Raw genomic sequence first — 15,764 nt, 5'->3', positions numbered from 1 at the left:
GTGTGTGTGTGTGTGTGTGTGTGTGTGTGTGTGTGTGTGTGTGTGTGTGTGTGTGTGTTGTCTGTTTTCACTTGTGGGATTGACTGGCTGAGCATACTAAACAGAAGGCAGCTATAGGGAGTATAGAGCAGCCTAAAGCAACCCACACACTCATGCTTTAGGTGATCAGCAAATCTGCTGCCTCGTGGCTTCTATGTTGTGTGTGTTTATGCCTGTGTGCGAGCATCAGTGTTGGGCAAGTTACTTCCAAAATGTAATACATTATAGATTACTAGTAACTGTCATTTGAGAGTAATTAGTTATATTACAATATTACTGTCTCTGAATTGTAATGCGTTACACTACTTTTGCATTACTTTTGAGTTACTTTCACCAAAATAACAGGGGAAATTTGATTTGGCAGCTAGCTTGTGAATTTCACCACCGGATCAATAAAGTCTCCTCTTTATCCACTTTAATACATCATAGATTATTCATATTTTGTATAATCAATATAAATATGCAAAGTAACTAAAGCTATAAAAAATAGATAAGTAAAACGTATAACAGGCAAGTAGGAGAAAATGAAAATACTCAATTAAAAGTACGACATTGTTGTAAAATGTTTGTTTATAGCACTTGAATAAGAAATTCATGTTGTTTAGTTTAAAACACTCTAAATGAAATGTTCAATTATAGTGTGATTAAAACTCACTATTTACATTATTTACAGTACTTGATTTACAGCTGATTTGTGAAAAGGTAGCCTACACAACCTTATTTAACAGTAATTTAGTATTACTGCGAACCGTCACAGGAAGTGCTTTTATTTTGAAGTAGGTTACACGGACGTTGTCTGTTGTGTAGCCTACTCTTGCTAGCTTACTGAGATGCAACATGTCCGTCAGGCTCCAGTTGTTCACTTTCTTGTTTGTAAAACTGCAACATATTGAACAGTAAATGGTCACAGTAAAAGACAAGCGTTTTTGGTCGTCATTCGAAGCCATTCCACTACAGGCAGAGTTACTCTCCACGGCTGATAAAATGCTATGATATTTACGTGTAGCAAGCCTCAACATTAATTCCCGACATGTTTATATCTGTCAGCCGCTGACGTACCGTCACCTGTTGGGACATACATGCTGTCCGTACCGTCTCTGGTTCTGACCACGGGAACAGAAACAGGACAGCTCACTTCAACGCAGCGTAATAACTCCTGAAAATAATATCCATCTCGCAAATGTATTTGTCTCTGCAGTCATCTCAACCATTGAATACAGCGACAGGAAAATAATACGGCTTTTTTTTCCTGTGAAGAAATGTGCGGTGTTGAATTCTTTAAAAAAACAATGCACCACTAAATGTTGCGTTAAAATGCGTTGTAACTCGCGTTACTGAGATTGTAACGAGTATAATATTACCGAAATTTAATTAGTAATGCGTTATATTACTGCGTACAGCAAAAAGGAATACATTACTGTAATTGCGTTACTCCCAACACTGGCGAGCATGCTTTTGCTTACACACACGTCTGACTTGTCCCTGTTGTTGCCACTGCAGCAAAGTCCCAGCCAGTTTCAGATCACCCAAGTGGCCTATTCCCCTGTGGGACTCCTCTCAAGGGGAACTGGTCTCAGTGGGAACACAGATACAGATTTCATTCAGCCGCAAACCAGAGAAAACACCAACACTGGATTCAAATGTCCTTATTTTTACAGTAGAAAGTAAAGAAGCCTCAACTCTGCAGACCTGATCTAAAAAGCGGAGGTGGAGGAGAATTCAGATCCAAAGTAACCAATAACTTTAATTGTCAAATCAATGTAGTGGAGTAAAAAATACAATATTTCCCTCAGAAATGTAAGATAGGTATAAAGTAGCAACTAGTCAACTAAAGTACAAGTACCTAAAATGTTTTAAGGTTCTTTCACACCTACCTCATTTGGTCCGGACTTTTGGACTTTTCAGTTTGATCCATACCAAAATTGCTGGTGTGAAACCTCCCCCGGACCAAACAGCCAAAATTTGGTCTCACAAAAAGAGGTAGTCTCGGTCCACATGAAACTGAACCATGGTCTGGTTCGTTTCTAGTGTGAAAGCATTTTTTGGATGGTTCGGACTTTGTAGCCAAATACAGGAAGTTCTGGCAGGCTATCATAGTGTTATTAGACAAGCATAGCTCCTTTAAGGAATAGCTCAGTGCTTAGTGTGTATGTAATGTGTGGTTGAGCAAGTGAGTGACGTGAATGCACTTAGAGCAGACAGCTGTCGGCAATCAGAGCAGAGAATAAATTAGCAGTTTACTTGTTAAGTGGTAGTAAATCTACATTGTAGGTTTCACTTTGTCTCTGAATAAATGCAAGTACATTTTCTGTGTCTTGCTTCTAAACAATGCAACAAAACAAAAAAAGCTGTGGTAGCATGGGGAGAGCGGGAGTCAGTTAGAAAAAACTCACAAAAATTCCGACACCAGAGAGAGAATAATGGGAGTGCATACGAGAGGAAGGGGAAGCCCGTCTACAAACCAATCAATTAAGTATCGGGAGACGTGGCTCGCGTATGTATGTTGTACGTTTGACAGGGCGTAGTTATGTCATGTATAGTTCTTTAGTGCGCTTGTATAACTTCAATGTGAAACCAAAACTAACCAGATCAAATGTATACAATCTAAACATGAACCTTTGTCTGGACCATGGTTCAGACTTTCAGGTGTGAAAAGGCCCTTAAAGCAACACTATGTAACTTTTAGCGCGAGCTGTAGTTCCAATGAGACAACCTGTAGGGGGACCGAAGCGGGAAAAGTTGCATAGTGTTGCTTTAAGTTCAGTACGTGAGTAAAATGGATTATAGGTGCAGTACATTCCACCACTCTCTTGTTTCTTGCAGTTTTAACCTTTAAAAATGAAAATACCAACAGAGGTAAGCTGTCCAAAGCATTACCTTGAGGATTTTCCTTACTGTACTCTGCTGTTAGTCCAGCCTGCAGGCAGCACTGTACTCACAGAAACAATGATAAATTCCCTCTGGTGTAATACATAATCGATCCGGGGCTTCTCTGCTCTCTGCCCTGCTGTGGCAACAAGGTGACCTTCTTGTTCAGGATGTTGAACATTCACCAGCCCCGTGTTATTGAGTGGAGCTTGTTGTAGTGTACATCACATTACCATCTCTTTCTGACTCAACGACTGACTGACTCAACACAAACACATACACACACACACGCACACACACACACACACACACACACACACAAACTGAGCATACAGTTACTGTAGTTTCTAAGGCAACTGCAGAAAATGTCAGAATTTCTTTTTTAAACTGTTGAGGGAAGGAACGGGAGAAACAAAGCAATCAAATCAGTTAATAAACAAGCATGGTTAAAATTTGCCTTTGAGCTATGATATTTTGATCTAAAGAGGATGTGTTTTAATCATTTAAGACCAATAAAAAAATCCACATGATAGATTGAATCTTCTTCCACAATAAGAAGTCACACCTCCATTTATTGCCGCTTACTGCGTAGTGTAGCACTTCAATTGAATTAAAACATGTCTTAGTTACCCTTAAACCTCGGCATTTGCATTTCCTTGATGGATTCATTGCCTCATTTTATTAAAAGCCAAATGAGCACACTTTCTTCTCTACAAGATAATGAATTTTTCTGTGTGGCAACAAATATTTATCAGTGCAAATTCCACTTACCCTAATTTTTTCTCTGTTATTTTTCCTCAAATAAATTAGACTTGTGAGTACTCTGAGCTATTTACAGCTGTTAGTGCTGTGTACTCTCCCACAGCATGCATCTCATGTGAGGCCGTGCACAGTGGTGCTTTGGATCACATCAGCATGCTAACATGCTCACAATGACAATGCTATCATACTGCTGCTAAGTAGGTATAATGTTTATTATGTTCACCATTTTAGGTTAGTGTGTTAGCAAAGTACAGCTGAGGCTGTTGGGAATGCCATTAGTTTTGCAAGTATTTGGTCACAAGCACAAGCCGAATATAAACCAAACATCAAGACAAATTGAAATTTAGACCACATGATGGTGCTAGAGAAAAGTTAAGGGATCATTGAAGTTATTACAGTTTGTTTCCGTTATGGCAATCTATCCAATATTTTTTGAGACATCTCACCTAAACCCACAAATGTTCACAGGAAAGTCAAAGGATCACCCAAGTCATGAGAATTCATCCTCTAGGAACCATGACTATTTGTGCCAAACCATCTAGTAAATGTTGAGGATTCATCCTCTGGGGATGAAGAAATGTCCACTCTGTACCAAATTTAATGACAATCAATTTAATATTTGTTGTGATATTTCAGTCTGGACCAGAGTGGTGGACCAATCGACCGCTATTGCCCTTACCGCATGACGCTAGCATGGCTAAAAATAGCATGATAAATAGATCCACTAGTCCAGGCGACTGGGCGACAGCATGCTGCTAACAAACCCAACAGAATTACTTTAATACCAAAATCATCAGCAATAAAATCACTCCAAGTCAATGATGCTTGCACTTCTGAGTTTCCCAAAATCCATGAAACGACCATCTTCTTTAGATTGTTGAATTAGATGTAAGTTGTAGTTGTATGGCTCTGTCCTTTAAAGGTTACCAACCGAGCTGTTGGAATTGCTGTTTGCCAATATGTGCTGTAGGGCTCAAACCCAAAACAACCCTGACTAACTGTGTGTGTATTACCCATATTATCAAGACAATGATTTTCTGTGTTTCAGGATCGTATCTACTGGACAGACAGAGACAGGGCGGCGGTCTTCATGGCCAACAGGCTGACCGGACAAGACATCCACACGCTGGCTGAAAACCTCAACGACCCCCATGACATCGTGGTCTTCCACCAGCTCCGCCAGCCGCAAGGTGTGTGTGTGTGTGTGTGTGTGTGTGTGTGCGCGCAGTACAAGTGAGGGACTTTGCATGTATGTCTGCACGTCTGTTCACTTCCCTCCCCTCACTGTGGTTGTCTGAGCTGAGTCGCGTTTCTGTGACCGTGCTCCCTCCGTGGATCCATGTTGACCCAGGCATATGAATAAATGATGGTGAGGCTTGTGACTGTGGTGGAGGGATCAAAGCATTGGGGGCAGCAGTACATTCACACATCTGTCAAAACCCTGCCCACCAGCCCGGTTTTCTCACAATCCAGATTTCAGTTGAACTGAACAGAGCTCTTAATGATGAATGTGTTGCCTGTGTATTTCCTTTCTTGTGTGTCAGTTTCCATATCTATCTCTGCCTGTCTGTCTCTTTTTATTCCTTACTTCAAGTACATGCCCATTCATATTTTAATCTTACACTGTGTTTCATCACCGGCTTTCCAATTCCATCTTCATACTGTACATACCTGTCTTTTCTAGTTCGTATCCAAGCAAGACTTAAGGATGAACACAGTGGCGTTGTACCCGGCCCAGTAGCACAGGATCTGGATAATATTTACAGCAAGTAACTGTATAATGCCAGATTTTACTCTTTGTATTCTTATAGATTGTGTTTACGCATTGTAATGGGCTTTGTTGTCGTGTTCACAGTGGGGAACAATAAAGTGTGGCAACTTGTTCTGTCTCTCTCTGACTCTCTGCTATCTCCCCATGTTGAATAAGTGATAATCTTATTTATATAACCATAACTGTGTAATTCTCCATGTCTCTCTCTTTCTTGCTGTCATGGTCTCCAGGCCCAGACAGCTGTAATCTGGGCAGTGTGGCCAATGGAGGCTGTGAGTACTTGTGTCTAAAGGCTCCACAGATTACTGAACACTCACCCAAATACACCTGCGCCTGCCCCGACGGGCAGGACCTGGGTCCTGATATGAGGGGCTGTGTGCCAGGTGAGCTTGTTTAGGAGTGTTAATTGAAAGTATTAAGTAATCAATAGCACCTAAAAGGATTTGTTGGGCAGAGCGCCACAGTGCTTACTGTGTAGATAATCAGATTCTGCTTCACTTAAGGAAGGTCTTATTTTGTGTGTTGAGTTTCATCAGAGGGGAAACTTGGGCAGTTACCTACTGGATTAGTGCTGACAAATGTTCTTAATGTAGCTAATATGTCTTGCATGTCTTCTATATTGTATTGTTACCAGCTCAGCATAAGTAACTAATAATCATTTTCAAAATGAATTTACCTGTTATTTCATATTATAGGCTTAATGCATTTTATGACAGAGCTAATACACATGTAATAGATCAATTCATATTTTATATGATGTAGTAGATATTAAATAATTATTAAATCATTCGTTTTTTTATTAGTATTAAATAATAATAAATGATTAAATATGCTCCCTTCAAGCAACATAGTTTTTGAACCTGTAAGTAGAAAAGATAGTTGCTAAGCAACACATACAGGCAGTGGATACAATAGCATGGACCACTATGCAATGTAATGCAATCTAACACATCCTTGGAGCAAATACTACATCTGTTTTATCTCATTGCATTATGATATACAGGTACTGGGTCTTATGAGTGGTGAATGATATGTTTGTTATGGATCTTACAACAATAACTCTTGAGCTAAAGGTTTCTATGGTGCTCTTTCTTTCTTTGCAGCAGCGCCAAGAAATGACATGACACCGACATCCTCCCCTCCTACTGCATTTACACCTGGCAACAGAGCGACTGTTGAGGAAGACTTCCCACCGCCCTCAGGGGGAGTATCGCAGGCGGACGCCACCCCCCACTTGACCACAGCTCCCTCTGGTGCCCCCGAGCCCCTCACACCCCTCTCCACTCTTAAGCCTTTGTCGTCACAAGAGTCAAAGGCACTGGGCTCCCACTACACCGCCACCGCTATGGTCATCTCCACCACAGCTGCGGGGGACAGCAGCGTCTCTCAACACTGTAAGTGGGCTGTGAATTCAAAATAATGTTCAGTGAATTCTGCCTGTGTGTGAAGATACTGAAACTGCTGCTAGAAATCTATCTCTAAATCAGGAAATCTCTGTGTGTCCTCACATCCGAGTACAGCACCCGCACATGCGCAGTACAGCAGTGTCAAACCAGGTAGGAAGGCCACCGCGGCGCCGGATACTTTACAAAATAAAACAAATTTCAAAATAAACCACCCAGGTTTATGGTGATTTTGGCTGTCTTGACTTCTCAGCTGTGTCTAGAGTAAGACAGGCTATCAGGCACGCAGAGAGAGACTGGCGGACAGACAGACAGTGACACACACGCATTGGAGAAATGGCCGTCTGGTATGAACAGCCAGACGCATGATCGGCCACGTTGTTTTGTTAAGTGGTTGTGCTGTCATTTCTCTAGCCATTTAGGGAACACGTTGAATCTCTTACAAAAAATAACATAGTCACTAGCCGTGTGGTAAAACCGCCTGTGACCGCAGAGTACAAGTTCTGCTGCAAATGTTTAATCAAAGTAAAAAGAGAGGCATTATTGGCGTGCTGGATAGTTATTATATATTATATATTTCTATATGTCATATTTTGTGAGTAGAATCTGAATCTGCAATGTTTACTGTCAGGTAAATGTAGGAGTACAATGCTTTCTTCTGAATTAAAAGTACACAGTAGGCAGTAGTATACAGTTAGTTGCATATTAAGTGCTTTGGGGTCCCTCTGTAAGTTATTTCAGAGTACAATGGCTCTGGAGAAAGCTAGCTGCAATACAGGAGGCCAAGCAATCAGCCCATTCCAAACAGGCATGTTTTGAACGGGCACTGCACTAGTACTGTAATTAGGTCTCATTTAGTGACGTATAAGCAGATATGTAAGCATTCGTTCCTTGTCACATTCTTACATTCACTTCTAGAAATCCAGCACAGTGTGATTAACATTCTTCATGTGCCTGCTGGGGTCCTCTGTATGATTTGCAAAGGGAAGCATGTCCTATTCAGGAGTTATCAAGAGATGGGGTCCAATTCTTTGATGAAGGGGCACTTTCACCTGAGCATCCTCATCTCTTGCCAAGCACCACATGCTACAATCCTATTCACATTCATAATGTAGCTAACAACCTCAGCCTCAATGTAATGATGACATTAAAGTGAGGTATCTACTAGCCCCAATAACCATGCTCGGCTGACTTTAATAGGACTGATGGATGGTACTTTGTTGCCTTGAAAATGTCGTCTTTCCCTCCATAAATTGGGCTCTGTGTCAGCTGCAGGGTGTTTGTATGTCTGTGAGGGCATGCATGCTCTTGCGTAACTGCACATAAATAAGTGTGTTAGTGTGTGATATGTTAATGAGTGTGAGGTGACACTGGAGCCTGATGGAGGCCTGGATGGATGAAGTGTAGAAGGTCAGGGGTAATATCAAGATCACACTCCGGCAAATACCAAGTAACTCATCATTTTCCTCTCCCTCTTTCATTTTTATTCCAAACTCTTTTGCACTATCTGTCTCTCTTTGTAAAACACTGACAGCCGTGCTCGCATGATCAGCTGCTCCCCACCTCTCTGTTTTATCTCCCTTCTCTTCCACTGGCTCTCCCGTCCTGCCTCTCCTGCTTATCTCTCACTCTATTCTTCAAACATTCTTTTCATCACATACGCTTCCTCGCTCTTGTCCTCTCTCGCTCTGCTGTCTTTTCTGACTCTTGCTCATACTTCTCTTTCTCGTTCCATCTCTCTCTTCAGCTGGAAACGAGCATTTCCTCCTGGGCGAGAACCTGACAGTGGCTGTTTTGGGAGTGGTCATTCCCATCGGTAAGTAACCGGAAGCCTTCTTGTCTGTGTGTGTCTGTCCACATTAAAGGCCTGCAGGGCTGCGTAAAGCAACTGTCTACCTGCTGCCTATGGCCACTCTGTTTGTAGTCCATTCACACTGACCATGCTGTGGCAGGATGAGAGAAGTCTGGCCCCCAGGTCTTCCTCTCTAAGGTTTATCAGGAGTCACTTTCTTTGTGTCTGACATTTCTGCCACACTGCATTATCCACTTCGCACTGTGTTGTTGTGTTGGGTTCTGCTACAGCCAGACCTTATGTCTCTGTGTGGTAAGCATAATATAGTGCAGCAAGAAAGCACATAAAGGCTTGGTGCACCTCAATTGTAAAAATATGTTCTCACTTACCAATAATAATGGTATATAGCCAGCCAGCTAGTTTTGGTTGCCCATGTTTTTAAAACCAATGCAATGAAGGGGGAATGGAACTGACCCATTTGCTCAGCACCCCCTTAGTTACTTGCTACACCTGTCAAGCTTTCTGTTCTCACATGGCACACATGCAGTTTACAGTGATAATGGTGGCACATTTAACACTCAACATTCTAGGTAATTTTTAAAACAATAGGTCCTTGATTTCAGACAAAGGGAGCTTCTCATTTCTAGCCGGTAACTGTCAATTTTGGCAGCTGAAATGACAACTGTAGCAACCAGATTTTATCAGCCGTAGCTAGGTAGCTAATTAATCTAACATTATCTCAATGAGTTGGTTGACGATACTGTCTGTGGCTAACTTTAACTAGATAATACTTGATGGCTACGTGTACATGATATCATGATAAAAAAAAATATATATATATATATATATATATATATATATATATATATATATAAAAGCTTCATGTCCCAGGAACAAGGTCCGCATTCTTACCAGTTGATGACGCATGTAGACAAGTAACAGCATTGATGTTTATTGTTTATTATTAATTGTTGTTTTTTGCAGCTTAGAGCTAGTTACTCCAAGTATTTTAAGGACAAATGTAAGATCAGACTGTTATTTGTTCTAACATAACTGTTTGGCTTCATAGCTCAATTTTGTTTGTGGTTTTTTAAAATAGCAATAAAAAGTTCAACAGCAACATCTTTTTCCAAAAAGATGTGTCTGGGTAATGGAACTACCCTTTTAAAGATCAATATTTGATTAAAATATTTGTGTAAAGCTCCTACTTTGACACCACTTATTTTAGGCTGTAAAAAAAACAAAAAAAAACATACAGGATATGTGGAGACTCTTCTGTGCATCTTCGAGGTATAAACAAGTAAAACCAAGGCAACACCCAAATTAAACAAAATAAGTCAGTCAATTAGTTCAGATGAACTGTTCGCATGATATACCTCATAAGGTGAACACAGTACAGGAGAGAAAAAAAGACCATGAAAGCTTTATGGGTGCTTTATTGGTGTGATCTAATAAAGCATCATTAAATCACATTGCTTATTCAAGGACACATTTGCTGAGGATGCGTTGCCAAGAGATTGTGATGTAATGTGTTGGTTACAATTTGTACTCTCCAAGGAGAGTTTAAAACTAATTTACTCCAAAGCCAGGCCACTGATGGTGCTTCACACAGCTGATTTAGAGTCTGTGTTAAAAATCTGTTGGTTGGTGTATGACCTGGCTTTGACCCGATGTTTATTCGAGCCACCCACACACAACCTTTCTATCGCTGCCCCCTGCCCTCTCTGTGCCCCGCATGCCTGTTCTGCTCCCTTCTGCCTCTCATTTCATGCCATGAACTCGTTATGCTTGGTTAACGCTCCCCCCCCCTTCCCGTGTCCCTGCCGCTGTGTGTTAAACGCATGCAGTTCCTATCGTTGCCACAGTGGTGTTCGGCCTGGTGTGCGCCGGAGTCTACCTGGTGTGGCGCAACTGGCGGCGCGACTCCACCAAGAGCATGAACTTCGACAACCCCGTCTACCGCAAGACCACTGGCGAGGGCGAGGAGGATGAGATCCACATCGGACGGACTGACGGCATGGGACACCACGCGCACCACCACCCGTACCCACAGGGTGTCAACATGGGGGTTGTAGGAGCAGGAGGTGGCACATGCCCGCAGTTCATTACCCTGCCACTCGGGGGCAACATGCCTGATCCGGGGACTCACTGGTACACGGAGCAGCCCATGCTCTCCACTGCAAAGTGACCCACCAGAGCAGATTCAGGGAAAGATGGCCGCTCAGGCACACGCACACACAGTGAGGTCACAGGTGACTTAGACTGAGTTTGCAGAAGGTACGAACAACATATCATAAAGTGTTACATGCAGCCATTTACAGTCATGTCCTATGCCAATTTCCATTTGAAAAACAGCAGAATTAATAAGACTAACATGATTCTTTGAAAAATCCTTTCTACCTTTTCTGTGCTGGAGCTGGATCTACTCTTTTCTCCAGTAAAGCTGAGAATTATTTACAGAATTATTAATGTGTTATGTGTTTCCAACATTGACCTAAACTACATTATGAAGTCAGACTGGTTCCTGTTTTTGAGTCTTTTGCATTGATAACTGAGTGAGGTGTGTGCTGTGTGTCCTATATTTTGTGACGGGGCTGGTGAGAGGTTCTGTTTCATCCTTGATGTATTAATTTGGGCTTTGTGTTATTCCTGGTGGGCCATAGAGCTCTGGGAACAGTGTTTAGGAAGGAGGAGCTCTGAAACTGGGACAGCAACTGCGTTGATGGGACAATCTGTACAGATTCATGTTAGAATCAATCACAAATCTCATAAATGTCATTACTGGACCTGTCTTTTTTTCCATTCTGATTGATTTTAAAGAAAGGTTACCACCCACATTATGTGCTTTCTCTCTGGTTCAGAGGCAAACCTTTTAAGAGTGAGTTGTCTAACATTTTGGCGTGCAGTTTTTATTTAACCTCCAACACCCCAGAATTGTGGGAGAGCAGGCTTGCGGAGTGGAAAGGAGAAAATTGAGACATAAGTATTTAGACCTATGAGCAGAGAGGATGTGAGGTTAGGTGGAAGTGAATTTTGCGCAGGAGTTGTGTCTTATTGTGACTTGTTTAGATGTTAAATGGTTTGAGAAAAGCAATAGACTCTACTTTTTAGTCAGGCTGCAGTGTTTTGTGGTTGACAAAAATCCTTAAGTGTTAAGAATTTTATTTGATCACCCGCTTTTGACTGTGACAAATGTGCACATAAATACACACGGGGTGCAGTGATAGCAAATTCACGCTGCTCTCCAGAGGACGGAGACAATGTGCACTTGCCCTACGAAAACACAAACAGCATGCATAATTGCTCACCAGCTGACAATGCAGCCATTCATTGTTCCAGGCAAGACACACACACACACACACACCCACACACACACACACACACACACACACACATATGCATGCACACATTCACAAAAGCAAGCTGGATTCCCCTCCTCCTGAGATGGCCGATATCTGAGCAGACAGTTTTGAATAGTGCCATGTGGGAGGGCCCAGCTGGTGGCTGCATGATGAAAAAGACCCGTCATGTGATGTAACAGAAAACAAAAATCTGACTCTGATGTAATGAGGCCAACTTGTCCTATCAGTGAACATGTTTCATGTTGGTTTAGTCCCATCATTAACACTGTTACTGTGTGTGTGTGTGTGTGTGTGTGTGTGTGTGTGTGTGTGTGTGTGTGTGTGTGTGTGTGTGTGTGTGTGTGTGTGTGTGTGTGTCATTATGCATGTGAGTGCTAATGTTCATCCCACAGCCATATTTGAACTGTTTTGTATGCTCTTTGTTGCACAACCCTCTTAGAATGCCTTCTGTATTGTGTATTGCATGGAAGAAAACAGTGTGTGAAGGTGTTTAGATACACAGGTGTGTACGTGTGTGTGTGTGTGTGTGTGTGTGTGTGTGTGTGTGTGTGTGTGTGTGTGTGTGTTGTGTGTGTGCGACAGTGTGTGACACTGGAGAAGCTTTGAGGGTGCTTTTTGATTCATTGATTTGTAAATATGTTTTCATAAGGTTTTTGATAATGTATTATACAATTATGTAAAAGAGAAGATGTACATAAGATTTTAGATAAAGTGTTAACAGGTATATTAATTTATTTGTATACAAGGAGAGCACTGCATTCCCTGATTGTAAGAAATCTGAATTATCCACCAAAGTGGTTTGTGTTGTTTCTTGCTGTGCACCATTTAGCATCCTTTCTGTGTGCGACCCTTTTTTCTTTGTTAGCCTACGTAAAACATGATGTCCCCTCCCGAAAAAAAACTCCCACATCTTTGCAACGCTTCTCAGCCTTGGTGTTAATGAGATGATTGATTTTTGTTTATTTGTGCCTTTTTGTTTACGTTTTTTTTGTTCTCCTGTAAGTTTTTTCATGAAAAGGACAGGGATAAGGCATCTACTGTATATGAAAGATAAACTGTATGAATACCAAACTGGTTCCACTTTTTGATTTTCTGTAATGGATTACTTTTGAATATCTCTATATATTGATATATAAAATATGACTGAAAATTTCCTTAATGTGTGCCGTCTTTTCTTCTACAAAATATCAAATGCCACAGACCTGCTTCTCAAAGAGAATACTTTTGTGTCTTCGAAGATCTGCAATAACATATTGACATATTGAGTTTCCTTTCATATTTCAGTTACATTAGTTGTTTTAAAGTAGCACTTTTTTATTTTAAAAAAATGGGTCAAACAACTGTGTGTAATGTGAAACGGTGTTAGTACAGTAATAACAAACTCAGATTTATTTCCCAACTCTGCACTTCCTCTCAGCTCTATAGGGAGCTTTAAAGCCGGTTCATTGTTTTGGTTTTTGGGTCCTCACACCACACCCTGTTTTCAGATGTTTTCAGATGTTTTTAGTAAAGAAGCTCTGATAAACCAAATGTAAGCACCCTACGCAGCACCAAATGACAGACAGACAAAGTTAACAACTAGCTAATGAACATAGATGAGAATTTAGAAGCTAAAGAGACGGATAATTTCAGTAGGATTTGGTCAACAAAGCTACACATGAGTGTGTGTTAATATTGGACTTACATTCATTTGGTCACTTTAAAATGAATGTTAATAATGCTAAGTGCCTGCTAAATTTGTAAAAGGATAATTGTTTTCCAACACATCAACCATAGTTGTTTTGTCATATGTGTGTGATTTTAAGCTTGTTGTGGAATTCAGTCACCAAGTGGGAAAAAAAAACCCTCATGAATTCAGCTTTTAAGACATCATCACCTTTAGGCAACAGGAAATGTCTCCTGATAAGGTCCAGTGTGTTTACGTCTTGTTTGTGTCTCCTGATAATGTCCAGTGTGTTTACGTCTTGTTTGAGTGACTTGCTAACATGTAGCACAAGTAGAGCCAGCAAACTGACTGAATAAGTGAGTCTTTTTTTCTTTCTTTTTTAAAGCAAATTCTGTATTAAAAGGAAACTCCACCTGAATTTAGAATTCCAATATGTTATTTCCATGGCCTAGAATATTTGTGAACATGAGCTACTCTCTCTCAAAGCCAGAAAGCAGAGAAGTAAGGCTCAAAGTTGTGATGTCATCAAGTAATAAAGTCTGGAGTTTCTCCATAGATGAATGGGAGAGACTTTTTTTTAATACCTAAATGAACATTATTCTATTATAGTGTTGTACCCATATACTCACAACATTCCCCTGAGCGCTCTAAGTGTCATAACATCTTTCCCAATTCATTGTCTATGGAGCAGTTCCAGACTTATACTTGATGACATCACAAATTTGAGTTTTATCACTAGTTTTTGGATTTGGGAGAGAGTTGTTCATGTTTACTGATATTTTTGGACCATCTTTGACCATAGGAAATAACATGTATGAATTTTGAAAAATTGGCATAGTTCCCCTTTAAGTTTGCTACCATTAGCTGCTAGGCGACTAGTCAACTGGCCAAGTAAGGCCAGTTAAATTTCTGTTTTTCATGTTAAAGCAGATAAGAAGCTGCTCTCACTGCACGTTTAGAGTCCATTCTGACTGAGCTGTTTTTTACAATCATCCACTTACAAAGTGATTCATCAGCAGACAGGAAAACAGTCGTAGATAAATCCAGCCCATTATCATTATTAAACTGAAGTAGGGCAATTGCCTTCAAATTCTTCCTTGTACCACTCCCAATTAGGATATTGTGTAATATGTTTTTTGTTTTTTTTATTAGTCCAGTGGTTCCTACAGCAGGCAAAAAGGTTTCATAGATATTCATTGCTGCAGAAAGGCAAAGATAAACACATTTATTCGCTGTGGCGTGAAGGCCTGTTTGGGTGGGGGATGGCGTATTTATACGTATACATCTGTGGAATAGGCACATAGCCTTACATGTACACGTGAATACATATTGTGAAAATGATTTAATTCTATGGTTCATCTATAAACATGGATCATCTATTCAGAGCAATACTGATTTCCATACTACTTTACTCATTTTATTGTAGTGTTTGTCTGCTTGTACCACATTACATATACTGTATGATAGAAAAGCAGCTGATTCCATCTCCATCCATCCATCTCTTTCTCTTTCTGAGGATATATATTTGCTCAGGGTCATTACAGCACCAGGACAGTCAGTCAGCCAGGCCGAAAAAAAATCCCCAGGGGATATGAGCAGGCTTTGCTCTGTCAGACAGAAATCCAGCAAATGGGTGCTCCACACTCAATCTTTTTTGTTTTATCTCACCAATATAATCTCAAGTCCTTAGCAGCAAAACTAAACCTCAGTCCCTTACTGTTTCCCAGAGGGTTAGAAGAACAAAGGCCACTCAAACACATCTGCTTTCACGTCTGACTGGGCCGTACCAGCTGCCATACAGTCTGATTGCAGGTGAATCTCATTGTGTCCTCTCTCACAGTGGAATTAGTACAATTCTGTGGGTGTCATGATTATAATTGTCTGTCACACTTGAAAGGGATTAGATCTAAGCCCTTGGATATGATCATTTTAGAATTCCAAGTTTATGTATATTGTTGCTTTCTGTATGTGTCTTATTGTGTTTGATTTGGCTGGCTGTAGCGATAGTGAAATGGAGACGCTGTGCCACCTGCTGGTCAGGTTTGTCACTACAGCAACAAAGCTGATGAATGAGTTCATAATGCAGCCTGTGAGCTCAGCC

The 15,764-nt window shown here is 40.9% G+C and overlaps 1 protein-coding gene across 4 annotated transcripts in view; it reads left to right on the top strand.

The window, feature by feature from the left end:
- Positions 1 to 13,151, top strand: part of LOC116045786 (low-density lipoprotein receptor-related protein 8-like) — a 78,277-nt gene extending 65,126 nt beyond the window's left edge. For 2 of the 4 annotated variants that reach the window (XM_031293646.2, XM_036005277.1), the window contains exons 14-18: positions 4,718 to 4,859; positions 5,671 to 5,823; positions 6,544 to 6,834; positions 8,591 to 8,659; positions 10,483 to 13,151. In XM_031293646.2, the coding sequence (XP_031149506.1) occupies positions 4,718 to 4,859; positions 5,671 to 5,823; positions 6,544 to 6,834; positions 8,591 to 8,659; positions 10,483 to 10,823 (996 nt within the window). In that variant the 3' untranslated portion in view covers positions 10,824 to 13,151. The remainder of the gene's footprint in view (positions 1 to 4,717; positions 4,860 to 5,670; positions 5,824 to 6,543; positions 6,835 to 8,590; positions 8,660 to 10,482) is intronic. The other 2 variants (XM_036005278.1, XM_036005279.1) reach the window with 2 other exon arrangements.
- Positions 13,152 to 15,764: the final 2,613 nt, after the last annotated feature.

Source organism: Sander lucioperca, chromosome 9 (assembly GCF_008315115.2).
Source record: "Sander lucioperca isolate FBNREF2018 chromosome 9, SLUC_FBN_1.2, whole genome shotgun sequence".
In the NCBI taxonomy this organism is placed as follows: domain Eukaryota; kingdom Metazoa; phylum Chordata; class Actinopteri; order Perciformes; family Percidae; genus Sander; species Sander lucioperca.
This window is presented reverse-complemented; position numbering and strand designations above follow the sequence as displayed.